At 42.8% G+C, this 27440-nt stretch overlaps 1 protein-coding gene across 5 annotated transcripts in view; it reads right to left on the reverse strand.

Annotated features, from left to right (window-relative positions):
• The window catches only part of LOC140722262 (uncharacterized), a 240639-nt gene that overhangs the window by 3195 nt on the left and 210004 nt on the right, over window positions 1-27440 (reverse strand). For 2 of the 5 annotated variants that reach the window (XM_073037062.1, XM_073037060.1), the window contains exons 2-3: window positions 25476-25642; window positions 2895-5743 (exon numbers count right to left, since the gene is read on the reverse strand). In XM_073037062.1, coding sequence (XP_072893163.1) covers window positions 3825-5420 — 1596 coding nt within the window. In that variant the 5' untranslated portion in view covers window positions 5421-5743; window positions 25476-25642 and the 3' untranslated portion in view covers window positions 2895-3824. Of the gene's footprint in view, window positions 1-2884; window positions 5744-25475; window positions 25643-27440 lie in introns of all 5 variants that reach the window. The other 3 variants (XM_073037063.1, XM_073037061.1, XM_073037064.1) reach the window with 3 other exon arrangements.

A 27440-nucleotide genomic window follows, 5' to 3' on the forward strand; every position in this document is an offset into this window, starting at 1 on the left:
CAACCTCCAGGCAGAATACTTTCCTTTTACTACTACCCTCTACTTTCTTCCTTTAAGCCAATTTTTATTCAAACAAATAAGTTTCCATTGATCCCATGCCTCTTGACTTTCTGGATGAGTCTCTTGTGAGGCTCCTGTCATTGCCTTACTAAAATCCATGTAGACCACATCTTCTATGCTACCCTCATCAATTTCTTTTGTTCCCTCTTCAAAAAACTCAATTAGGCTCATGGGGCAAGATCTTTCCTTCACAAAGCCATGTTGATTATCCTTGAGTAGACTGTACTTCTCCAAATACTCGTAGATCCTACCCTTAAGAATCCTTTCCAATAGTTTGCAGACCATCAACATAAGATTCACTGGTCTATAGTTCCAGGATTCTCCCTATTACCTTTTTCAAACATGGGTACTACATTTGCCATTCACCAATCCTCCAGCACCTCCCCTGCAGCCAAAGAGGATTCAAAGAGCAAAGCTACTGCTCCAGCAATCTCTTCTCTCACTTCCCACAGCAACCTGGGGTATATCATGTCCGCAGCCCTGGGGATTTATCAATCTTGATGTTCTAAAGAAGATCCAACACTTCTTCTTCCTTAATGTCCACATTGTCCAGCACACAGGCCTGTTCTATTTCAACCTCAGCCTGACCAACATCATTTTCACTTGTGAATACTGAAGCAAAGTATTCACTTAGGACCTCCCCAACCTCCTCCGCCTCCAGGCACATGTTGACATCATTATCCTTTATTGACCCCACCTTCATTCTTGTCATCTTTCTGTTCTTGATATATGGATAGAACACATTGGGGTTCTCCTTAATCCTACATGTCAAGGCCTTCTCATGCCCCCTTTGAGCTCTCCTAAGTCCGTTCTTACTCTCCTTCCTGGCTACCTTAAATTTCTCATGAGCCCCTCCTGCTTCCTGCTCCACATATCTAACATATGCTTCCTTCTTCCTCGATGTGTTGCCTCACGTGTTTCATCAGCCACGGTTCCCCTTTCCTACCATTTTTCCTTGCCTCAGTGGGACATACCTATCCTGACCCAGCACAAGTGTTCCCTAAACTTCCTTCACATTACTTCTGTGCTTTCACCTTTGTACATCAGTTTCCAATTTACTCTCGCTAGCTCCTGCCTCATCCCTTCAGTTAGCCATTCGCCAGTTAAGGACTTTCCCATTTTGTCTGTTTTTACCCTTTTCCATAGCTATGCTAAAGCTAAGGGAGTTGAGGTCACTCTCACCAAAATGCTTCCCCACCAAGAGGTCTGTCACCTGACCAGGTCCATTACCCAGAACTAGAACCAGTATAACCTCTCCTCTCATCAGCCAGTCCACATACTGTGTCAGGAATCCTTCTTGAACACACCTGACAAATTCAGCCCCATCTATCCCCCTTGCATTCAGGAGGTGCCAGTCAATATGAGGGAAGTTGAAATCACCCATAACTACCACCCTGTCTTTCCTGCACCATTCTAAAATCTGCCTCCTTATCTGCTCCTCGCTGTCCCAAGGGCAATTTGGGAGCCTACAGACTACTCCCAGCACACGTAATTGATCCTTTCCTATTTCTGACTTCCACCCAGACCGACACAGTGGATACTTCCTCTTCATTTCTATAGCCATGATACTATCCCTGACCCCTGATAGTAGCCATGATACCAGCAATGCTACTCACCTCCCCCTTTGCTACCTCCTATCCTATTCCTTTTAAAACACCTAAACCCCGGTACCTGCATCAGCCAAGTTTCAGCAACAGCCACAACGTCGTAGATCCACGTACTGATCCATGCTCTAAGTTCATTCCGTTTATTCCTAATACTCCTAGCATTGAAATACACAAATTTCAACCCCTCTGTGGCTACATTTATGTTTTATCGCCTGCCTGTCCTTCCTCACCAACTCAGAACACACAGCATCATGCCCTTGTCCTTCTACTCTAAACTCTACACTCACATTCTGATCCCCCCCCACCCCCCCCGCCAAACTAGTTTAAACCCTCCCCAACAGCTCTAACAAACTTGGCCGCCAGGTCCCTTTCCAGTTCATGTGCAGCCCGTCCTTTTTGTACAGGTCAGACCTTTCCCAGAAGAGATCCCAAAGTTCCAGAAATCTGAACTCCTGCCTAAAGCATCTACTCTTCAGTCACACATTCATCTGCCGTGACTTCCTGTTCCTACCCTCTCTGTCTCATGGCACAAGTAGCAATCCTGAGATTACCACCCCTGAGGTCCTGCTTTTTAACTTTTTTCCTAACTCCTATATATGTCATTGGTCCCCACATGGACCACGACATCTGGCTGCTCACCCCCTTTCCTGAGAATGCTGAGAACTCGATCCAAGATATCGCAGACCCTGGCACCAAGGAGGCAACAGACCATCCGGGATTCTCAATCTTTCCCACAGGACCTCTTATCTGTCCCGCAAACTATCGAATCCCCGATCACTACTGCTCTCCACTTATCACTCCTTCCTTTCTGAGCTGAGGGTCCAGTTGCGGTGCCAGAGACGCGACCACTACAACTTGTCCCTGGTAGGTCACTCCCAGCTGTATCCAAAATGGTATACTTATTATTGATGGGAACGGCCACAGGGGTGCTCTGCTCTTTCTGTCTATCCTCCTTCCCTCTCCTGACAGTTAACCAGTTACCTGCCTCCTGACTTTTAGGGATGATTGCCTCCCTGAAACTCGGATCTGCTCCAGCTCCAGTTCCCTAACTTGGTTTGACAAGAGCCACAGCTGGATGCACTTCTCTCAGGTGTAGTCATCAGAGACAATTGTACTGTCCCTGACTTCCCACATTCTACAATCGGAGCACTGGACTGCCTTATCTACTGCCTCCATTACCAACTCCAAAGATAATGAAATTAATTAAAGAAACCTACCCGGCCTTACCTTACTGGGATCAAACTCGTCCTCCCCCTCTGCTCGCCAAAACCTCTCGAGCCAAAGCCTCATAGCTCCACTCCTTCACTGGCCGCTCTCCACTCCAGTCCATATTAAACTCAAGTCCCATTAAAGGTGAATATGCAGCAGAAATTCCTCCCATGCACAGTGACCAGGGTGATAACTGGGTGTGGTGAGCAGCAGCAATAATTACAGAGTTCAGCACCGACAGTTACTCTCAAAATAGTGTTCAGCAACAGTGATGGATAAATATCCAGCGAACAGCTTATTGAAACCTTCTCCATGGTATTGTGTCACAAGTGTAACATGTTGCAAGGTTTCACTGCTCTTGTAATGGCCTCTCTGCAATGTTTCACTGCTGAGGTAATGATTTCTCTGCAGCAGTAATGTTAAGGTTATGACCAGAGATAACAGGGTTTTGGAGTTCGGGGCTATCTGATGAGAGAAATGTTGTTCTTTCTTGTCAGTCTGGAAGATAGGTTTTCGTGGTCTTTTGCCACGGAGAGATGAGAAGACACGAATGGAGAGACTGGGCCATTTTTCTTTGTTTTTAGTTTACTTCACTAACCATATAGTCAAAGTAAGAATTATAAAACTTAATCATTTAATCACATTTTGTGTACTGTTTGTTATTTCATGTTACTGATTTGTAACATCAAGCAGCATCCACCCAAATGAGATTTCTTAAGTTTGGGCGGGCTGGGAGGCTATCACCCCCTATATTAAGCTGCTAGCTGAAGCAAGAGTTACACAGGGGTTCGATGACTGAGTGAATCCCTTCCACAATCACAGCAGGTGAACGGCCTCTCCCCACTGTGAACACAATGATGCACATTTGGTTGAATTGGCTGAGAGAAGCTCCTCCCGCAGTCGGAGCAGGTGAATGGCTGCTCCCCACAGTACCTCGCTGGTGTGCCATTAGGGTGGATGTCTGAGTAAATCACTTCCCGCAGTCTGAGCAGTGAATGGCCTCACTCCAGTGTGAAATTTCTGATGTACCTTCAGTTGGGATGACTGAGTGAATCCCTTCCCGCAGTTTGAGCAGGTGAACGGCCGCTCCCCAGTGTGAACTCGTCTATGTACCTTCAGTTTGGATGACTGAGTGAATCCCTTCCCACAGTCTGGGCAGGTGAACGGCCTCTCCCCAGTGTGAATTCGCTGGTGTACCTTCAGTTCGGATGACTGAGTGTATCGCTTCCCACAGTTTGAGCATGTGAACGGCCTTTCTCCAGTGTGAACATGCTGATGTAGCTTCAGTTCGGATAAGCAAGTGAATCCCTTCCCACAGTCTGAGCAGGTGAATGGCCGCTCGCCAGTGTGAACTGACTGGTGTCTCAGTAGGTGAGATGATTTAGTGAAACGCTTCCCACAGTCCGAGCAGGTGAACGGCCTCTCTCCAGTGTGAACTCGCTGATGTACCTTCAGTTCAGATGACTGAGTGAATCCCTTCCCACAGTCTGAGCAGGTGAACGGCCGCTCCCCAGTGTGAACTCGCCTATGTATCTTCAATTTGGATGAGCAAGTGAATCCCTTCCCACAGTCTGAGCAGGTGAACGGCCTCTCCCCAGTATGAACTCGCTGGTGTACCTTCAGTTCTGATGACTGAGTGAATCCCATCCCGCAGTTTGAGCAGGTGAACGGCCTTTCTCCAGTGTGAACTCGCTGATGAACTTTCAGTTCAGATGAGCAAGTGAATCCCTTCCCACAGTCTGAGCAGGTGAACGGCCTCTCCCCAGTGTGAACTCGCTGGTGTACCTTCAGTCTAGAAGAGCAAGTGAATCCCTTCCCACAGTCTGAGCAGGTGAATGGCCTCTCCCCAGTGTGAACTGACTGGTGTCTCAGTAGGTAAGATGATTTGGTGAATCCCTTCCCACAATCTGAGCAGACGAACGGCCTCTCTCCAGTGTGAACTCGCTGGTGCACTTTCAGTTTAGATGAGCAAGTGAATCCCTTCCCACAGTCTGAGCAGGTGAACGGCCGCTCGCCAGTGTGAACTAACTGGTGTCTCAGTAGGTGAAATGATTTGATGAATCCCTTCCCACAGTCTGAGCAGATGAACGGCCTCTCTCCAGTGTGAACTCGCTGGTGCACTTTCAGTTTAGATGAGCAAGTGAATCCCTTCCCACAGTCTGAGCAGGTGAATGGCCTCTCTCCAGTGTGAACTCGCTGATGTACCTTCAGTGTGGATGACTGAGTGAATCCCTTTCCACAGTCTGTGCAGGTGAATGGCCTCTCTCCAGTGTGAACTCGCTGGTGTACCTTCAGTTCAGATGACTGAGTAAATCCCATCCCACATTTTGAGCAGGTAAACGGTCTCTCTCCAGTGTGAACTGAGTGGTGTCTCAGTAGGTGAGATGATTTAGAGAATCCCTTCCCACAGTCTGAGCAGGTGAACGGCCTCTCTCCAGTGTGAACTCGCTGATGGACCTTCAGGTTAGATGAGCAGGTGAATCCCTTCCCACATTCTGAGCAGGTGAATGGCCGTTCCCCAATGAGAACTCGCTGGTGAGCCATTAGGCCAAGTAACCGAGTGAATCCTTCCCCACAAGTTCAGCAGATGACCAGGCTCTGCCCAATGTGAACTGACTGGTGTGTCCACAGGTGGGATGACCAACTGAATGCCTTCTCAGCCACAGAATAGATGAATGGCCTTGCCCAGCGTGAACTTTCTGATGTAAATTCAGTTGAAATGACCGAGTGAATCCCTCCCCACAGTCTGAGCAGGAAGGTTGATCGAGTGAATCCCTTCCTCCTCTTCTTAAGTATCTGGACAGAGACCGCAAAACTGGCATGCTAGGTTCAAACTTCCCATAGACAAATTCCTTGTCATTTTTAACCTGTAATCATATTTACAAAATCCATCAGTGGGTGTAGGACAACATTTCAGATGAGATCACTAGAGTTGTGAAGGTGTGATCTTGCATCACACTGTTAACAGTGAAGTTCAATCCAAATTGGAGAGATAAATCATTTTTAACTCGGCACAGTGCTGGTATCTGGAATGACCAACAAATTCTCTGATGCTCTTCCTGTCTCTATAAGAATGGGGCATTTCTGTCATCTCCAATCTGTGACCTGGCTCAGTTTGACTCTCTCTATTTGTATTATTCCTTGTTCCCACTGAGCTGCCTGGGTGCCTGGCCCCACAATAACTGAAACACTCTCACACAAATAGCCGGTAGTGCATTTCACGCACCCACCACTCTCTCAGTAAAAAACTTACCCTTGACATCCCTTCGGTATCTATTTCCAAGCACCTTAAAACTATGGTCCCTTGAGTTCGCCATTTCAGTGCTGGGAAGAAACCTCTGGCTATCCACATGATCAATGCCCCTCATCATATACATCTAAAAAAAAAAGGCTCTAAACATAAATAAGGAAATTATACATTGCTTTGAGGATTTGTTTGAAGTCTACATATAGATAGGGTAAATGCAAGCAGCTTTTTCCACTGAGGTTGTGTGGGATGACAACCAGAGGTCATGGGTAAATGGGGAAGGTGAAAATTTAAAGGGAACATGTGGAAAAGCTCTTCACTGAAATGGTTGTGAGAGTGTGGAATGAGATGCCAGCACAAGTGGTGACTATGAGCTCAATTTCACCATTTAAAAGAAGTTTGGATGGGAGCCTGGATGGTAGGGGTATGGAGGGCAATGGTCCCGGTGCAGGCAGTTGCATTAGACAGATTATATATTTGTTCCGCATTGCAAGATGGGCTAAATCGCCTGTTTCTGTACTGAATTTCTCCATGTTTCTATGACAGAGAATCTGGACAAACTTGTTTGGAAAACTGTTTTGAAGGGAAAATTGGTAGGAGTGACAATGCAGCAGCAGTGGCTGGAGTTCTGGTAGCAATTCGGGAGATGAGTGATCGATACATCCCAAAGAAATGGAAGCATTGGAGAGGCCGGAGGACACAACCGTGGCTGAAATGAGAAGTCAAAGCAACATAAAGGCCAAAGAGAGGGCAAATAAAAGAGCAAAAACTATTGGGAAGCTTTTAGAAACCAACAGAAGTCGACTAAATAGAAAGTCAGATGAACTGAGGGCTTGGAATTATGATATTGTAGTCATTAATGAGTCTTGGTAGCACTCAACAGTCTGAGGCATTTAGAGGAACAAAATATCCGGGGCCTCAATATCTCTTGAAAACCCAGGTTCCCTGCACCAGATACCTTTCAACTTCTATTTTGGCAGGCACATACAAACTCCACACACTCAAAATTTCCACTTCTGAAGGCCTCCCACTTACAAGTACTCCTTTGCCAGGAAACAGCCTGTCCCAAACCACACTTGTCAGATTCTTTCTGTTACCATCAAAATTGTCCTTTCTCCAATTTAGAATCTCAACCTGTGCTCCAGACCTCTCTTTTTCCATAGTTACTTTGAATCTCATGGCAATATGATCACTAATTTCTGTCACCAGCCCTGGATCATTTCCTAACAGCTTATTGCACACTTCTATGTCGGGAAATCAACATACTGGCTAAGGGCACATTTGACAAACTCTACCCCATCGAGTCCTTTTACAGTGTGGGAGTCCTAGTCAATATATGGAAAGTTAAAATCACTTACTGAATCAACCTTTGTTTTTTGGCATGGTCTGCGATCTCTCTAGAAATTTGTTCAGCTAAATACCTCAGACTGTTGGGTGCAACCAAGTCCCGATAATGGCTACAATATAATAATTCCCTGTCCTGAGCTCATCTGGCTTTCCTACGATGCTTCTTGCATTGTGATATACACAGCTCAGCACATTCATCGCACCATGCTCAACCATTTGATTGCTGACTCTGTCTGAGGTCTGAACAATATCTGACTGGTATCAAGAAAACAAACTCTCCCTCATTATCACAAAAACAAAGCAGCTGATTGTGGATGACAGGAGGAATGGAGACAGGTTAACCCCTATTGACATCAATTGATCTGGGATTGAGAGGGTGAACAGCTTTAAGTTCCTCGGCATAAACATCACCAAGGATCTCACATTGTCTGTACATACCGACTGTGTTGTGAAAAGAGCACAACAGACCTCTTTCACCTCAGATGGTTGAAGAACTTTGGGATGGGGCCTCAAATCCTAAGAACTATCTACAGGAACAGAATTGAGAGCATCCTGACTGGCTGCATCACTGCCTGGTATGGGAACTGTACTTCTTTTAATCTCAGGACCCTGCAGAGAGTGGTGCAAACAGCCCAGTGCATCTGTAGATGTGAGCTTGCCACTATTCAGGAAATTTACAGAGACAGGTGTGTAAAAGGGGCCCAAAGGATACTGGGGACCCAATTCATCACAACCACAAACTGTTCCTGCTGCAACCATCCAGGAAATGGTACCACAGCAAAAGGATCTACAGGCTCCGGGACATCATCTTCAACCAGGCGATCAGACTGATTAATTCATGCTGATGCGATTGCATTTCTGTGTTATGTTGACTATCCTATGTACAAACTATTTATTATAAATTACTATAAATTATACATTCCACATTTAGAAGGAGATGTAAAGTATCATAAAGATTTCTACTCCTCATGTATATGAAGGATGTATGTGAGAAAGTCAATTCAATTCAATTCAATTCACCCTCTCCACTATCTGTTCTGTCATTCTGGCTCCCATTCCCCCTACAACTTATTTTAACCACATCACCCTCCTCCCCTACACTAGCACTAGTAACCTTACCACTGGGATATTAGTCCCCTCTTGTTCTGTTCCTGTAACTAACAAATCCTATATCAACCCTTTGACTTTCCTCTGCCAAGTTATTCCCCTGCAACAGTTTCTAATGTGGTCCACCTGCTGTTGTGTGGGACAGCAACAAGAGTTTTCTGCAATGGCTATTTAACATAATTCCTCTTCCTAACTCTCACCCAGTTTCTTGTGTCCTGCAACTTGGGTGCAACTCACCTCTCTTCCCGTCATATCTGTCATCCCCTCCATCTCCTGGATGATCTGGAATTCATCCATTTCAAGTTCCTACTCCTTAAAGTGCAGGGCTACAAGCTGCATCTGGATGCACACCTTGTAGGTGAGGGCATCAGGGACACTAGAGATCTCTCACCTTTTCACCAATGACCACACTAATTTTTAATGACCAGTGTGCACATAATTCTTGTACTGTGCATTTTCAACCCAGTGACAACATGTGCACAGTGAATTTTATATAGAGACGTATTCATTTTAACAACTAGCACATAACTGTCGACAGGAACTTTGATCTCCTCTTGGTATGATCAAGTTCATCTGCACTCTCACGAAACCTATGTAGCAGGCCTGTAACAGGTAATGAAGGATTTTCTCACCAGAGCTTCCGCACACTGTCCATATGTGGTTGTCTTGCTAAATAATGCTTTAAAAAGTCAAATTTCCAAATATCACTCCACTTCTTCCCGTTTGTAAAGTTTCCAGCAACCTTTGCATCACCACAATACGCACAAGTAGTGCAAGTTTCTATATTGGACATAAGTATTTCTCCTGAAACCTCCTAAGGAATTCAGGATATATAAAAAAAAATCATTTTGAACCTATGTAACCTCTGGCTAAAAGAATAATTGGGACTGAATAGGATTTTTTCAACTGAAATAAACTCCCGACTTCTCTGGCTAGCTAATGCAGGCTCATTACCAGTTCTCTGCGGCTTTCAGAGAGACACACTGAGAGATGATAACATTATACATTGTACCCTCATTTGAGTAAAGGGAGGAGGACAGGAATGAACATCTGTCTGTAATTATGTCAGGGCCTTGCAAAGGTAATAACTGATAAGGACCGGAAAGTACATCCATCTGTAATTAAAACCTTGATTTAGCGAACTCTCTTATCTCAGCAAACATGAGGAAATCTGCAGATGCTGGAATTTCAAGCAACACACACAAAATGCTGGTGGAACGCAACAGGCCAGGCAGCATCTATAGGAAGAAGCAATGTTGATGTTTCCAGCCGAGACCCTTCGTCAGGACTAACTGAAAGAAAAGATAGTAAGAGATTTGAAAGTAGTGGGGGGAGGGGGAAATGTGAAATGATGAGAGAAGACTGGACGGGGTGGGATTAAGTTAAGAGCTGGAAACGTGATTGGCGAAAGGGATACAGAGCTGGAGCAGGGAAAGGATCATGGGACAGGAGGCCTCGGGAGAACAAAAGCAGGAAGGGACATGGAGAACAGGCAGAGTGATGGGAAGAGAGAGGAAAAAAAGGGAGGGGGGAAATAAATAAATCAGGGATAAGGTGGAGAGGCATTAACAGAAGTTAGAGGTCAATGTTCATGCCATCAGGTTGGAGGCTACCCAGACGGTATATAAGGTGTTGTTCCTCCAACCTGACTGTGGCTAGAGGCCATGGAAATGGGAATATCAGAATGGGAATGGGACAGGGAATTAAAATGTGTGGCCATTGGGAGATCCTGCTTTCTCTGGCTGACAAAGTGTAGGTATTCAGCGAAACTGTCTCCCAGTCTGCGTCGGGTCTCACCAATATATAAAAGGCCACACCTGGAGCACCAGAAGCAATATACCACTCCAGCCGACCCACAGGTGAAGTGTTGCCTCAGCTGGAAGGACTGCTTGTGACCCTGAATGGTGGTGAGGGAGGAAGTATAAGGGCAGGTACAGCACTTGTACCACTTACAAGGATAAGTTCCAGGAGAGAGATTGGTGGGAAGGGATTGGGGGTGGGGGAACAAGTGGACAAGGGAGTCTCATTGGGAGTGATCCCTGTGGAAAGCAAAAAGAGGCAGAGGGAATGATGTGCTTGATAGTGGGATTCCGTTGGAGGTAGCGGAAGTTACGGAGAATTATACAGTGGGAATTTCCATTTTGTAGCATATGAAGTAAGTCGCCTTCCTAGCAGCTCTCTCTTTTAATATATTTTATATCCCACTAACAGATCCCTTTTAGCTTTGATAATTTATTACTTCTACTGAAGGATCTATTACTTCTATTGAAGGATTTACGACTGAATTACAATGGCCGAAAAAAATTGTTCTGGTATTGAACTGAGATTCTCTTCAATTTTTTCTTCAATACAAGACATGAAATCATAATTCAGGTTGCTTAATATTAAAATTGATCATCTGGCCAGTTCAAACGAGAAGCTTGAAAAAGCTATTTCTACGATTCAAGAATCTGAAAAATTTGGACTCTCAGCTTCTAACACTTCAGCAGACTACAACACGAATTGAGAATGAGCATGATTTATTTAAGCAAACTATTAAAGAACAAGGAGTGGTGATATCTTCGATGGAAAAGAAAATCAATGAAGTTACCTAGGAACTATCCAAAACAAAGAAAAGAATGGTTGATTTAGATAGTAGAGGGCATCAAGGTAATTTGCAAATTCTGGGACTGCCTGAAAATACTGAAGCCGGTGATCTGTTAAAATTTTTCTCAGATATGTTGTACTCACTTTTTAATGTGATCCTCAAAGCAAGCCCCTTAATCGACATCCCCTTAATGGTGGATATGTTGTATGCTCTGCCCCAGAAGGCAGTGGAGGCTAAGTCTCTGGATGCATTCAAGTTAGAGTTAGATAGAGGGGTCAAGGGATATGGGGAGACAGCAGGAATGGGGTACTGATTGTGCATGATCAGCCATGATCACAGTGAATGGGGGTGCTAGCTAGAAGGGCCGAATGGCCTACTCCTGCACCTACTCTCTATTGTCTATTGACAGAGCCCACAGATTTCCATTTTCTCGGCGTTCATCCGAATTACGTCCTCAACCAGTTGTACTTTCTTTGCATTATTATACGACTAAAGAAGCTATTCTTCAAGAAGCCAGAAAGAAGCAGAAATTAATCTTTAATTCAACACAGATTCATATAGTCGAAGTCTATCCTCCTGAAATCTTTGCTGAAAGAAGGAAATATCGAGAAGTTATGAGTGAAATGTATAGATTTATACCGATCCCTTCGCTTTCCAGCAAAGCTGCTAATTTTTCCTGAAAAATCTCAGTCACTGAGAATCTACTCTCCTCAGGAGGGATGGAAGTACATTAAAAATCTTAAAGTTAAGCCTACTGAATAAAATATTAAAGTCATTCCAATTATTCAATACGCAATTTTGAAGTATTTGCTGTATGTTGTTTATGGATCTTCTGAGTTAAGTACATTCTATACCTTTTCAGTCTTTGGTATGGGACATGGCTGATCTACTTTTTTTTACCTTATTAGTAATTAGTACATATGTAACTGTTTTGTAGGGTACCTTTATAGTATTGTACACTAATGGTCTCTGTAGGACCTGTTGTGTATTATTTTTTTAATTTATTTTATTTGTGTCAATACTTATAGCTTTAGGTCTGTTATATATATACTCATTTACTTTACTTTTTCGAAAGAAAGAATAATGTTTGTAATATTATTTGATCAAATTTATTCTCTTTTTTTGAATATGTGTTTAAGCTACTTTAGCTGATTCTAAGATGGCCGTTGTTGATTATGTTTTTATTACTATTAGACATAACATTATAGTAGTTGAATTCTGCTTGTGCCTTTTATTATGACTATTTCCTGTGGGATCCTTGCTTTATTTTAATATACAGAGCTGCAAGATGGAGAACAGGGTCAAGGGTTATTAGTTAGCAGGGGACCAACCTATCGGTCTCTTAGTTCTTATCTTTTGGAAGGCGGGTGTGGGCGGGGTCTATTAGAGTAGGATTTTTTTCCTTAATTGGGCAGTTCTTTTGATGGATTTCTCTTTTGAAAATGCATCATTCCTTCTGGTTATACCCGCGCATTCTGGTTTAATCTGCACTTGTGTAACATTTCTTTTATATATTAAATTCAATTTTAAACATGGATGTTAATAAAATCAATATAATATCTTGGAATTGGAACGGTGTCAATCACCCCATTAAGCGTAAAAAGAATAAGAAATTAAAAACTCTTAATGCAGATATTATTTTTGCGCAAGAAAATCATATACGAAAACAGGATGAGGACAGCTTTTTCCGCTTTTGGAAAGCGCCTTTGTTCCACTCGCTATCTAATTGTAAAATAACAGGCGTTTCTATATTTCTTAGCCCCAAAATCCCTTTTGTACACCTCAATACTACTACTGATTTGATTGGAAGATATTTAATTGTTACTGGTTTATTATGCGAGCAAAAGGTAGCTCTGGTGCGTGTATATGCACCTAATGTACAAAGTGTAGATAATTCTGATTTTTTAAAGAAACTTTTTTCTGAGTTACCGAATCTCAATGAATATAAATAGATCATGGGTGGTGACTTTAATTGTTGTTTAAATCCAGCGACTGACAGGTCATCAACCAATCCGTTGCTTCCTAATAAAGCGGCAGCTTGTATTAACTCTTTTTTATTAGAATATGCCTTCGTCGATATTTGGAGATATAAACACCCCAATGATAAAGATTTCTCTATTTCTCACACATTCAGATAGATAGATAGATAGATAGATACTTTATTCATCCCCATGGGGAAATTCAACTTTTTTTCCAATGTCCCATACACTTGTTGTAGCAAAACTAATTACATACAATACTTAACTCAGTAAAAAATATGATATGCATCTAAATCACTATCTCAAAAAGCATTAATAATAGCTTTTAAAAAGTTCTTAAGTCCTGGCGGTAGAATTGTAAAGCCTAATGGCATTGGGGAGTATTGACCTCTTCATCCTGTCTGAGGAGCATTGCATCGATAGTAACCTGTCGCTGAAACTGCTTCTCTGTCTCTGGATGGTGCTATGTAGAGGATGTTCAGAGTTATCCATAATTGACCGTAGCCTACTCAGCGCCCTTCGCTCAGCTACCGATGTTAAACCCTCCAGTACTTTGCCCACGACAGAGCCCGCCTTCCTTACCAGCTTATTAAGACGTGAGGCGTCCCTCTTCTTAATGCTTCCTCCCCAACACGCCACCACAAAGAAGAGGGCGCTCTCCACAACTGACCTATAGAACATCTTCAGCATCTCACTACAGACATTGAATGACGCCAACCTTCTTAGGAAGTACAGTTGACTCTGTGCCTTCCTGCACAAGGCATCTGTGTTGGCAGTCCAGTCTAGCTTCTCGTCTAACTGTACTCCCAGGTACTTGTAGGTCTTAACCTGCTCCACACATTCTCCATTAATGATCACTGGCTCCATATGAGGTATTCATCACAAGTATTCTTGAATTCATTACTTTTTCTTCGCTACAAGTCTGTTAAATTCCGTTGTTGAATGTGCGTATGACATCATTGTGCTCTCAGATCACGCGCCTTTAATGTTAACCTTTAAGCTTTCCGATAGATTCTTGAAAATCTCACAGTGGAGATTGAATCCCGTATTGGTTCAGGATCCAGCTTTTGTTAATTTTATTAAGGAGCAAATTTCAATATTTTCTGAATTTAATACAACTGAAGGAATGTCAAATCTGGTTCTATGGGACATGCTGAAATCTTTTCCTAGGGGACAGATAATCTCATATTCAGCAGCCTTGAGAAAGAAAACCAAAGCGGAATTGTCAGAGTTTGTTAATAAAATTAAACAGACAGATAAAGCGTGTTCAGTTAAACCTACTGAAGACCTATATAAAGAAAGGGTCAAACTTCAATCACAGTATGATTTGCTTCTGACTTTTTACATTGAACAGCAAATTTTTAAATCTAAAAATTTATTTCATATACATGGGGAAAAATCTGTTTTAGCGGGTCAGTTAAAGGCCGAGATGGTCAGAAGACAGATTCTAAAAATTCATCGTCCAGATAGAACAGAAACTTTAGATCCTTATGAAATTAACAAGTTATTTATGGACTTCTATTCTAATCTTTATAAATCTGAATTCTCCGATAGCACTATTATTATGAATAGATTGTTGCAAAGGTTAAACATACCTCAAATTTTGATTCAAGATGTTGATATGTTAGATGCACCTTTTTAACAAGAGGAGATAGCCAAGGCTATATCCTTTATGCAATTACATAAAGCTCTGGGACCTGATGGTTATACGGTAGAATTTTACAAGACTTTTCATGAAATGCTCATACCACATCTTCATCAAACGTTTACTGATTCTACATCCTCTGGGAACCTTCCTAAAACTTTCTATGATTTCATTGATTCCAAAAAAAGGAAAAGACCCAGTGGATTGTGCATCCTATAGACCTATTTTTTTACTGAATGCAGATTTTAAACTTTTCTCTAAGATTCTAACAAATAGGCTTGAGAATATCCTACCTAATGTTATCTCAAATGATCAAACAGGATTTATAAAAAATAGGTACTCACATTTTAATATTCGAAGATTGTTCAATATCATTTATTCTCCCTCAGCCAAAGAATCTGAATGTATTGTATCTTTGGATGCAGAGAAAGCCTTTGATAGGGTGGAGTGGCCTTCTCTATTTCATGTTTTGAAGAGGTTTAATTTTGGTCCAGGATTTATTTCCAGAATTAAATTGATTTGACAGGCCCCGGTAGTTGCGGTTATAACTAATAATCAAAAGTCTCCTTATTATAGATTATATAGAGGTACCCGTCAGGGTTATCCCCTCAGTCCTTTATTATTTAATTTGGGTTTAGAACCACTTGCTATTGCTCTTGGGGATTCTAATTCTGTGCAGGGTATTAGGAGAGGGGATAAATTACATAGGGTTTTGTTATACACAGATTATTTATTAGTTTACATTTGAAATCCCAGGAAATCTATTCCTTTTATGTTATCTATATTTACGGAATTTGGTATCTTTTCTGGATATAAACTTAATTTACATAAAAGTGAATTATTTCCCATTAAAAATTATTCTGATTATTATGATCAAATACCTTTAATATTGCCAAAAACCATTTCACTTACCTTGGTATCAAAATTACTAAAAATTTTAAAGACCTATATAAGTATAATTTCTCCCTTTTAGTTGAATATACGCAACAGGTGCTTTCTAAATGGTCGCCTATGTCGATGTCATTGATAAGTTGGATAAATGTTATAAAAATGGTTATTCTACCAACATTTTAATATATATTTCAAGCAGTTCCGTCCTTCATTCCAAAAAACATTTTTTGATAAAATAGATTCTCTGATTTCTTCTTATGTTTGGAATAATAAAAGCTCTAGAGTGAGTAAACTTTTATTGCAAAAACCAAGAAGAGATGGAGGACTGGCCTTAACAAACTTTAGATTTTACAATTGGGCAATTAATATTCATTATATTACTTTTTGGATTTATGATATAGATGACCAAGTTCGCCCTTCATGGTTGCAGTTGGAGGAAAAGTTAGTAACGGGGTTTTCGTTAGCTTGTTTATTAGGAGCTCCCCTTCCGTTTTTGTTCTCCAGAATAGGTAGACAAGCTCTCAACGCTATTGTTAAACATACTCTAAAATTTGGTTTCAGTTTCTTAGATTTTTTGAATTAAATTATTTTATACTTTCTAGTAATATTTATTCTAATTTCTTTTTTAAACCATCAACTTTGGATAAGGATTTTTTAACGGAAAGTTAAGGGAATAAAAACTATTTTAGATTGTTTTTTACAGGACTGTTTAATCTCCTTTTCACAGTGAATGGATAAAGATGATATGTCTAATACACATTTTTTCAGATACTTACAGGTTAGGAATTTTTTACGTGATTTCTTACCGAATTACCCTCCGGCCTGCTCATTAAATTTGGCATGCTATTTTTCAGCTTAAACCTTTTCAGAAACGATTAATAGCTATCATTTATAAACAGTTAATGAGCGCTCGCATGTCACCTAATGATAGGGTTCAACGCATCTGGGAAGTAGAACTTCAACATTCACTTTCAGACAATCAATGGAGTAAAATTTATTATCTATTCAATAATTCATCTATCTGTGCAAGCCGCAGCTTAATTCAGTTTAAGATAGTACACAGGGCCTATTTATGCAAAGGTAAATTGGCGCATATTTTTCCTAATATAAGCCCTATTTGTGACAGATGTAACACAGAAGTGGCTACTCTAACTCGTATGTTTTGGTCATGTGTAAGCTTCAACAATTTTTGGAGGGATGTGTTTGGAATATTATCTAAAGTTATAGATGTGGATGTTCAACCTAATCCACTTACTGTAATTTTTGGGATTATTCCAGAGGAAGCAAGCAAAGTGTGATAGCCTTTTCAACTTTACTGGCTAGGAGAGCTATCTTGCTATATTGGAAAGAATCTAATCCACCTACTGTTTTTTATTGGCTCTCCTCCATTATGTTGTGCCTAAGCTTGGAGAAAATTAGAAGCCAGACATTTGATATATCCTTTAATTTTGAACAAGTCTGGCAACCCTTTATTCAATACTTCCACATGATTGATTGATCGATTTATTTATTTATTTATCTATCTATCTATCTTTGTTCTCTTTTAGGAAAATCCTTATCCTCGAAGCATCGGAGGATGTTTTTTTTTCGTTTTCTTTTTTAAATTTTTTTTATCCTCAATTGGACTGCTCAATGTTCCTTTTTCTTTCTTTTTTCTTTCTCATTTTTTTTGTTTGTTTAGTTAGTGTTTTTTTTCATTTTATTAAATAGAATTTCCAATCTTTTTTTATGATTGCTATGAGGAGTTGTAGTTTTTTTTTTGGACTATGTTGTTGTTGTTGTTCGACCTTCGGAGTCGAAGATGACCACGACTTCTGTCAGGTGGAGGGTTTGTGACTGTGGATCCGGAGGTGACTGATGAGGCCAATCCGGGCCCTGAAAGCTCACCCACATGTGGGACACATGAGGGTAGGTGCTGCAGTGGAAGCGGAGGTAGCTCGAGCCTTGGCGCGGTGCGTTTCCTCTGAGCCTCTGCGGTGCGTCTGATTTCTGCTGCATACACACTTTTAGTGGTCCTGCTCCACCAGGTTGGGCGGTCCACAGCCAGCGATTTCCAGCTACCGAGATTGATTTTGAGGTCTTTGAGCAAGACTTTGTCTTTGAAACGTTTCTTCTGCCTTCCACCTGAGCGCTTGCCCTGGCTTAGCTCACCATACAGCAGCTGTTTTGGTAGCCGACTGTCAGAAATCCTGACGACATGGCCAGCCCATCTGGCTTGGGCTTTCTGTAGGAGGGTGTAGACACTGTGGGTGCTAGCCCGCTCAAGGACTTCTGCATCTGGGACTTTGTCCTGCCATCGTACGTGGAGAAGTGGTTCTCACCACCCTCCTCTATGACAGCGAGACCCGGACTATCTACAGCACACAGTTCAACCACTTCCACTTGAGCTGCCTCCGCAGACTTCTCCACGTACGATGGCAGGGCAAAAGTTTTTTGACTATATTTTATATCTAAGAGCATAACATTTTACCTATCTGATTTTGACATTATATACTTCCTGGTTTTTTTATTGTTGTTTATATGTCATTTATATTATCTGTTTGTGAAACTCCTCCTCTGATTTGTATATTCTTTATTTGAAAATCAATAAAAAGATTGAAAAATGAAATGAATTATACGTTGGACCCAGAGGCTGGTGGGGTGGTAGGTGAGGATAAGGGGAACCCTATCTGGAGTGGGGTGGCAGGAGGATCGGTTAAGGGCAGATGTGTGGGAAGCGGGAGAGATGTGTTTGAGAGCAGAGTTGAAGGTGGAAGAAGGGAAGCCCCAATGTGTAAAAAAGGAAGACATCTCCTTTGACCTGGAATGAAAAGCCTCATCGGGAGAGCAGATGTGGTGGTGGAGATGGAGGAATTGCAAGAAGGGGATGGCATTTTTGAAAGAGACAGGGTGGGAAGAGGAATAGTCCAGGTAACTGTGAGAGTCAGTGGACTTACAGTAGATATCAGTAGATAAGCCGTCTCCAAAGATGGAGACAGAAAGATCAAGAAAGGGTAGGGAGGTGTCGGAAATGGACCAGGTAAATTTGAGGGCAGGGTGAAAGTTGGAGGCAAAGTTAATGAGGTCAATGAGCTCAGCATGCGTGCAGGAGGCAGCACCAATGCAGTCGTCCATGTAGCGAAGGAAAAGAGGGGGATGGATACCCGTATAGACTTGGAACATGGACTGCCCCACAAAGCCAACAAAAAGGCAGGCATAACTGGGACCCATATGGGTGCCCATGGCTACACCCTTGGTTTGGAAGAAGTGGGAGGAGCCAAAGGAGAAATTATTAAGAGTAAGAACTAATTCCTCTAGACGGAGGAGAGTGGTGGTAGAGGGTAATTAGCTAGGTCTGGAATCCGAAAAGAAGCGGAGAGCTTTGAGACCTTCCTGGTGGGGGATGGGGGTATATAGGGACTGGACGTCCAGTGTGAAAATAAGGTGGTGGGGGCCAGGGAACATAAAATCATTGAAAAAATTCAAAGTGTTGAGAAGTGTCATGAACATAGGTGGGAAGGGATTGACCAAAGAGGGATAAAACAGTGTCAAGGTATGCAGAACTGTGTTCAGTGGGGCAGGAGCAAGCTGAGACAATGGGTCTACCTGGACAGGTAGGTTTGTGGATCTTGGGTATGAGGTAGAAATGGGAAGTTCGGGGTGTGTGAACTATGAGGTTGGTGGCAGTGAATGGGAGATCCCCAGAGCTGATAATGTTGGTGATTGTGTGGGAGACAGTGGACTGGTGCTCTTTCATAGGGTCATGATTGAGGGGTAAATAAGAGGAGGTATAAGTTTTATTAAGTCGGCAGGAGGCCGTATCGGGCAAATTTATCAATTGAGTAGGTGGTGCCGGCTGAGTAAATTTATTAAGTGGGCAGGAGGTGCCAGCTGGGTGAATTACTTAGAGAACTTGGGTCAATTGCAGTCGATTGATACAAGTGGGCTGGGAGCAGCTCTACACAATATGAGTGAGAGTTTTCCAGACAAGGAAAAAGATTTGCGAATGTTGAGTGCAGCGCTGAATAAGAAATTGGGGAACGAAATGTGGCCACTGGGGGTGGGGGTGGGGGAACCTGGGATATTATCTCCTGAGAACAAGCAGTAAATTTGATAAGGCAAAAGAACTGTGGAAAGAAGTGGAAATTGTTGAAAAGGGAATGGAAGGAAAAGACAGACGTAAAGTGGAACTGTATATTATTAGCAAGTTGGAGGAATAATGCATGTGAAAAAGGGATATAAGTATGTACTGCAGATGAAACACCAAAAGGCTGGGAGGTGGTAAAGGTGGAATGCGAATGGATGGATGGGCGCCGAAAACGAGAGCAGGAAAAACAACATAAGCAATCCAAGGCTGGCCTAGATAGGAGAGGAGTGTAGGAACGTCAGCGTAAAGTTCAAAGTGATAGGGAAACAAGGGATCCCGAACCCATGTCTAGCATACCAACCCTGTTTGAGGACAATGATGAGGAGTGGGCACCTACCGTACCCCACCCCCCACCTTACCAGAGGCCAAGTGCACCCAGTGCTCCTGAACCCCAATCCTCCCAATACTCCGATACGGTGGGTGCTCGGGTAAAACACTAGCGGCAGGGAAGGAGAGATCTCGATACCCTGAGATCCAGAATACTGAGGATTATTCTGAGATAGGGAGGGAAGAATCCAATAAACCCCCAGATTAATGGCTCCACAAAGACAATTGCCCATCCAAATGCTGCCCAATCCACGAGCAGGAGGAGGGGCAGCCCTCAGTGATTCCTGTGTATGCACCCTGGAATCCTCAAGAAATGATAATGATCATGAACCAGGCCCCATAAAGAAAAGAAAAACCAGCACAGTTTGCTCAGTGTGTTCACAGCACTATACAAATGTTTAATGCGACCACGCAAGATTTATTCGGTCTCTGCTGCATGATTCTCTCAGCTGTTGAGGGGCGGAAATGGAAGGCTGAATTCAGATACCAAACCTATCAGGAGTTACAGGCGGGAAACCATAATGAGAATGAACAGACAGACCAGATCATTCAAGCCTTGGAAAGGGCTCTCCAGCAACCTGCAAACATCACTGAAGTTCTTGAATGCAAACCTAAGCATGGGGAATCAGGACCAGACTATTGGGAGAGATTTGTGGCCTGCTAGGGCCCTTTCACAGGAGACCAAGCCTTTAAAAATGGGAATCTGTCCCCCCAGTTTAATGTCTTACTGTTCCAATACTTACCAACTAAGTTAGCCAACATGATTAAAACAAATAATATGGATTGGCCTGACAAAGACTGAAATAGAATGCGACGAGCTTTGACATATTATTGAGACTCAGCTCCTGATCAACTCCGAAGGGAACTAATATTAAAGGTGAATATGTTCAGCGGGAAGAAGGACGCGAGTGGGCTATATCTGGGGATCAGAAATGGGAACAAAAACCTATCAAGGAACAGGTGGGGACAACAACCCGTTTAGAAATTGACAAACAAAAGATGCTTCCTACCTTGAGTACCACCCCTCAGGAGGAGCCCAATGTAACATTGCAAGTTACTGGAATTCCTGTTCCATTTATGATTGATATGGGGGCAACCACAACCACTCTCGATCAGGAAATAGTACTGGAAAAGGGATTTCAGCTATCAGACACTGCAATCACTCTGTTTGCGTTTGCAGGATTAGAATGTACGTATTCACGTACCCAGCCACTGCAGGTGGAATTCCAGGGGGAACCAGTGTGAGGTTTCATTTACAGTCACCACCAGTCAAGGGTGTAATCTAACAGGGAGAGGCTTACACTGTCCGTTGGAAGTCGAGATTGTATGCACAGATGAGGGTATCACCCTGGGACTAGTGAACAACCAACAGCTTCCCCTGTTTCCGAGGCCCCCCCCCCCCAGTGGTGGGCACTTAATCTTAATTCCACTGTATTTGAACCACTCCTGCCAGCAGCCAACTCTGATGTGACTCTGTGCTATGACACTACGAGGTGCTCCACTGAGGAAAGCCAGTATTATGCACCCCTCGAGGGATAGAAATTCCCAGTCACGGTGATTGGTGAGGTTAAAGGAAGAGAGGGCAGTGCATTACTGGCTGAAGTTCCGGATTTCCTTTGGCGACAGCTAGGACCGGTCATTCCCCATACTACTGTTAGGGTTTGCCCTGGGTTCAAGCCAAAGAGCCTACAGTTCCTTGCCTACACCCTGATGAATCAAGCCTCCAGTACCAAGGGAGACTGGCAACACTCGGCCACGGGCCAACTCTGATACTGAGGTGAAGACGGGACATCTGGCAAGACATTATTTTAATATTGACCGAATCTAGGACGTTGTACCCCATCTCTGGGGAATTTCAGGCCATGAAGTTGGCCGCACCAACTGACCCACTGTCCGGATCACCGTGAAAGAAGGACAGACTCTCCCATCCATTCCGCAATACACCCTCAAGCCCAAGGCGACATTTTATGAGGATGGAAGCTCGAAAATAATATTCTGGCTATGCAATAGTGACGAACAGTGAAATAGTTGAGCAGGTCTCTTTTGAAGCAGCTGTCTCCGCCCAGAAGGCTGAGCTGTTTGCTCTGACTCGTACCTGTATCCCGGCAACAGACAAAAGTGCCAACATTTACACAGACTCCCGTTATGCATTTGAAATTGTACATGACTACGGGGCTCTCTGGGAACATGGGTATTCCTGACTTCCTCTGGCCACCCCATTAGTAATGCCACCTTTGAAACAACTTTCTCACCGCTCTAGGGCTACCTCAAGTTCTGACTATTATTAAATGTGCAGCCCATACCCGCAAGTCCGACCGGGTCAACAAAGGCAATGCTTTAGCGAAAATTGCAGCACAATCAAGTGAAGTCAAGTCAAGTCACTTTATTGTCATTTTGCCCATAATTGCTGGTACAGTACATAGTAAAAATGAGACAACATTTTTCAGGACCATGGTGTTGCATGACACAGTACAAAAACTAGACTGAACTAAGTAAAAAACAACACAGAGAGAAACAAAACTGTCCTGATTAAGAAATGGGATTGAGGGGAACTCGGACCTCGGTGAAGAGGACCATCTCAGGTGTTACTGACCGCTCTCTCGGTCGATACAGCAAACAGACTGCAAACGTGTTTCTGAAGGAACTGAGTAGTTGGACTCTCTCGGACTAAAGTAAAATCTATTGGTTGCTAGTGGAGAGTGATGAACCCCTAATTTACTTGCCGTGGACTGTTACTTTAAGAGAGAGTGCCTGAGTGACGTCAGTCACCGGCTTTCTCGGCTCCTGTTTGATTCTTACAGAGAGAGGGAGGGGCGGAACTATTTGACAATGCAGCGTGTTTACACTTGCTCTACACAGCTCACAGTTTGTTTTATTTAAGCAAACACGGTCATAGACCCACAGTCGGATGGAGAGAAAGATGATAGAAGGTTCGAAACAAAGAACCTAGTGGCCAAAGGTCACTGTTTGGACTCTCCTGTGCACACAAGGGTCAGTTGATTATTGATCCAGCATGTACCGAATGTGTGATTGTCACTTTGTTTGATCCACTGGAGTGGATCTTTAGGTTTGGCAGTGTCCTGTGAGGACCACTTGTGCTAACCCTTGCCTGGGGGTGGTAATTCACTTGAAGAGGATACCCCTGTGACAAATCACTGTTGGTGATAATTCTTATAATCCATATGCAGATTTTGATGGAGTATCCCGTGGCAACCACTTTTGTTAACCCTTAGCTGGATTCGGGAGTGTTATGTGGTAACCACTTGTGAGAAAGGTATTCTGTGGAAATCACTGTCGGTAATACTTTGTGTGTTGGATCTGGATTGGGAGAACCTTGTGGAATCTCCCTGTATGTTCACCCTTGCCTGGGTGGTAGTTCCCTTTGAAGATGGTACCCCTGTGATAAGCTACTTTTGATGATAATTCGTATGTGGATATGGAATGACGATGGATAAGAACTACGGCGACTGTTATCCTGTTTTACCACTGTGGAATTTATGGAATTTGATGTAATTACCTCTCTCGACAGTCACCTTGGATTACAAATATCTCTCTCTCATCATTGATTCCGTAGATGAACTGAACTTTCATACCTTACCATCTCAAGACTTTAAGCTTGGTATCCCCTGAGCTCAATGGTTTGGGAGTTTTATTTACACATATGCACACTCATAACACTGTTAATTTTTGATTATTTTGCTTAAGTTGTTATATTGTAAGTAGATACTAATAAAGTTAGTGGTTTTAACAACAAAACCAGAATCCGGGTCTGGTCTATTGCTGATAGTTCATTTAAAATGTTATGGGTACATAACAGTGGTGTTTGTGTTTACGTCTTTGAGAGGGCTCAGCCCAGCATTCAGGGTCCCCATGTTAACACCTTTCTGTCTCTCTGTCACACCTATGCCAAACAAGTAGATCTAGGGGCTGGGCAGGGTTTATGATGAAATTCTGCAGCATGGTGAAACTATGATTCCAATGTCAGTAATCCCGCTCAACCAGAGGAGGAACTCTCAGACTAGGCTTTCTCAAATAACACCCTGGGAAGTGAGGTGAGGAACTCTGATTCAGTCAGAGATGATTGTGGCTGTCAGTGTTCTGAGGGATGGTATCTCAGGCCCCCACCAAGCGGAACTTCCTAGACTGGGAAACATGCATCCTGACCATACTTGCAGGAATTCATGAGAGATAATCAATTTGGCTACAGCACTTGAGGAGCTGGCCACAATACTGCAGGGGCCCTGACAGAAACACAGGCCCAAGTAACTGAAATATCCACTGAAATGATTGCAATCCAGCAAACAGTCCTACAGAATCATATGGCTTTAGATTTTATCCTATCTGAGAAAGGGGGAACCTGTGCTATTATTGACAGAGAATGCTGCACCTATATCCCTGATGAGTCTACTAACATTACATCCCTCTCCGAGAACATTGCCAAGGAGACTGGCAACATCAAGAAATTAGTGGCAGATTTACACAGGTCCACCGAAGGGTTGAAATGGTGGTCTTGGAGGCCCTGTTCGGTAATATGTGGGGCATTATATTGCATTATGGCCTAATAGTTATACATATCATTGTTATAATTACAGATGTTCGCTCTTTTTAGCCACTGATGTCAAAGTTGCTTTCGGTTGCTTTCTCTGTAAAAAGTTACTGCTTAATGATCATGTAATGATCAAAAGGAGGGAATGATAATGTATGTAAAAGGGTTAACACTTGGTTAAACAATAGCAGCCTGGTTTCTGAATGAAACTGCTGATGATCAACCGATGATCTAATACATGTTGAGCCATATTTCTTCTTGAGGGCAGATAGCTAGGGTTTCCAGATACTTATCTCCTTGTGCACTCATGCATAGAGATAGGACAGCTTCAGTCTGTTCTGTGTGTGTAAGCCATTATGACTATTTTGTAATTTGTATTTAGGGGCAGTCATGTAGTAAATAACTTTGTCTCCAGCCTGTCTTGTGTGGAGGGTATCTGGATGGATATATCTGTGGTGTAGGGGGAACTGTAGTCAGTTAGTAGATTGGGTGGGAATAGTCATAGACTGTTCCTGTTAGAGCGACTAGCTGAATAAGCCCCGGGTGCTTGGAATAAAAAGTTTGTACTTATACGGTTTCTGAGTGACTTTATCCAGATTCGACTTCCTCACAATGGGAGTGGTTTTAAAGGGCTGGGCTGCTGAAAGCACGTTACAAGACCTGGAGAGATTGTAAATGGGTCTGACAGAGGCATAACTGGTTCGTCTGGGCACATTCAGTCTCACTCCAACTATTTCCTACCCGGGAAACAGGTTTGTAATGTCTAAAGTACCAGTGACTGAGTAAATGAGACTCACCAAACTTTCTCCTGACTGAATCAAATGTGACTCCGAGTCAGATGGGTTCTCTCCAGTTGGTACTCTCAGTCCTTGGGCTGGTTCACTTGTTGCTGCTCCCTCGTCTTCAGTCGTGGTTTGCTTCCATTTGGGGTTTTCTTCCAATAAACCGCTCACTAGAGGTCTAACTTTGACCAGAGAGATAATAAAGCAGATTAACAATAAAAAGGAGAAGCAAACATTTCTGCTTAATGTTACTAAGAACAAAACTCAGTGAAATTTAAATGTTGAAGACAGATATAATGATCTCAGTAAACAATTTTTTTTATTGTCCCTCACACGTCACTAAACGATATGGGGTAAGAAAGAGCCATCATTCAGTCAGGAGCAGAATTATGTGATTCGATCCACCTGCTCTGCTCCACCATTTAATCATGGCTGATTTTCATTCCAACACCATATTCCTGCCTTCCTCCTGTAACCCTGAAGCTACTTAGCAATCAATATATTAATATCTGTCATAAACATACCCAAATGGCAGCCTCAACCAACCTCTATGGCAACAAATTCCACAGATCAAACATCTTTTGGCCAAAAATGTTTTTTCTCATTTCAGTTTTAAAGGGAAGCATCTTTATTCTGAAACTGTGCTGCCAGATCACCAACTCTCCGTCCAATGGAAACATCCTCTCCATGTCCACGGTATCCAGGCTTTTCAGCATTCGGTAGGTTTACTTATCCATACATCTCTCCACCACCCCCACCATCCCTCTGAACTCTATTGAACACAGGTCCAGAACTATCAAATGCTCCTCATACATAAAGCTGAACATTACTGAGATTATTCCTGTAAACCTTGTTAGCAACAAATGTACTGAACACATTTCCAGGAATAAGAGATAAATTGGTACCAGGATAATTTATAGGGAAAGCTGCAGTTTCTTTGCTGTTCTACTATCACAGAATGAGCCATTTCCATTCCCAGGTTAATTTCAGGAAATATAAGCCATTCCAGGGTGAATGTAATAAATAGAAACTGGAATTACCAGAAATGCTCAGCAGGTAAGGAACAGCTACGGGGAGAGGAACAAATTTTACAATTCAGGCTAATAATGTTTCGTCAGAATGACTTCAAACATTTTCAGTTTTTAGTGCAGATTTCTAGCAACTTGAGATTCTGCCTGATTTCCACCGAGTGACAGACAGGTAACCGTGGGGGGGGGGGGGGGGGGGGGCTGGTGTGGAATTTACAAACACATTTTGAACACCAAACTCACGGGTCTATTTCTACTATTGCAAACATGGAACAGCCCATTTACTCATAGCCTCTTCCTGTGAGGATGGAATTGGAACTCATCCTCTCCTCAGATTAGCAGTCATTGCTTCCAAAGGAACTCCAGAAAAAAATATCTGATCCTAGACCAGAAATACTCGCTCAACACCTCATCAGCTGAAGCAGCTTGATCCCCGGGTCCATTTTACCTGGATGAAAAGCTGTGATATCCCAGGACCAAAGCACACAGAGTCACGCAGCTTAATTTGCCACTCACCGACCCTGATAGTCTCACACATCATCCACAAATCTCACACTGGGTAGTGCAATCTAGGATTTCCCCATAACCAATATCCAGCTACTCAAAATTTCTGCTTCATTGCAGAAATATGACCATCCATCCCCATCTGTATAAGCACTAACCAAAGTCAAAACCAAAACACTGACAGTTCCATTTGCCTGGTATGTAGATCACAGGATCGCAGATGCCTTGTGCAGGAAGGCACAGAGTCGACTGTACTTCCTAAGAAGGTTGGCGTCATTCAATGTCTGTAGTGAGATGCTGAAGATGTTCTATAGGTCAGTTGTGGAGAGCGCCCTCTTCTTTGTGGTGGCGTGTTGGGGAGGAAGCATTAAGAAGAGGGACGCCTCACGTCTTAATAAGCTGGTAAGGAAGGCGGGCTCTGTCGTGGGCAAAGTACTGGAGAGTTTAA

This window comes from Hemitrygon akajei, unplaced genomic scaffold (assembly GCF_048418815.1).
Source record: "Hemitrygon akajei unplaced genomic scaffold, sHemAka1.3 Scf000073, whole genome shotgun sequence".
In the NCBI taxonomy this organism is placed as follows: Eukaryota; Metazoa; Chordata; class Chondrichthyes; order Myliobatiformes; family Dasyatidae; genus Hemitrygon; species Hemitrygon akajei.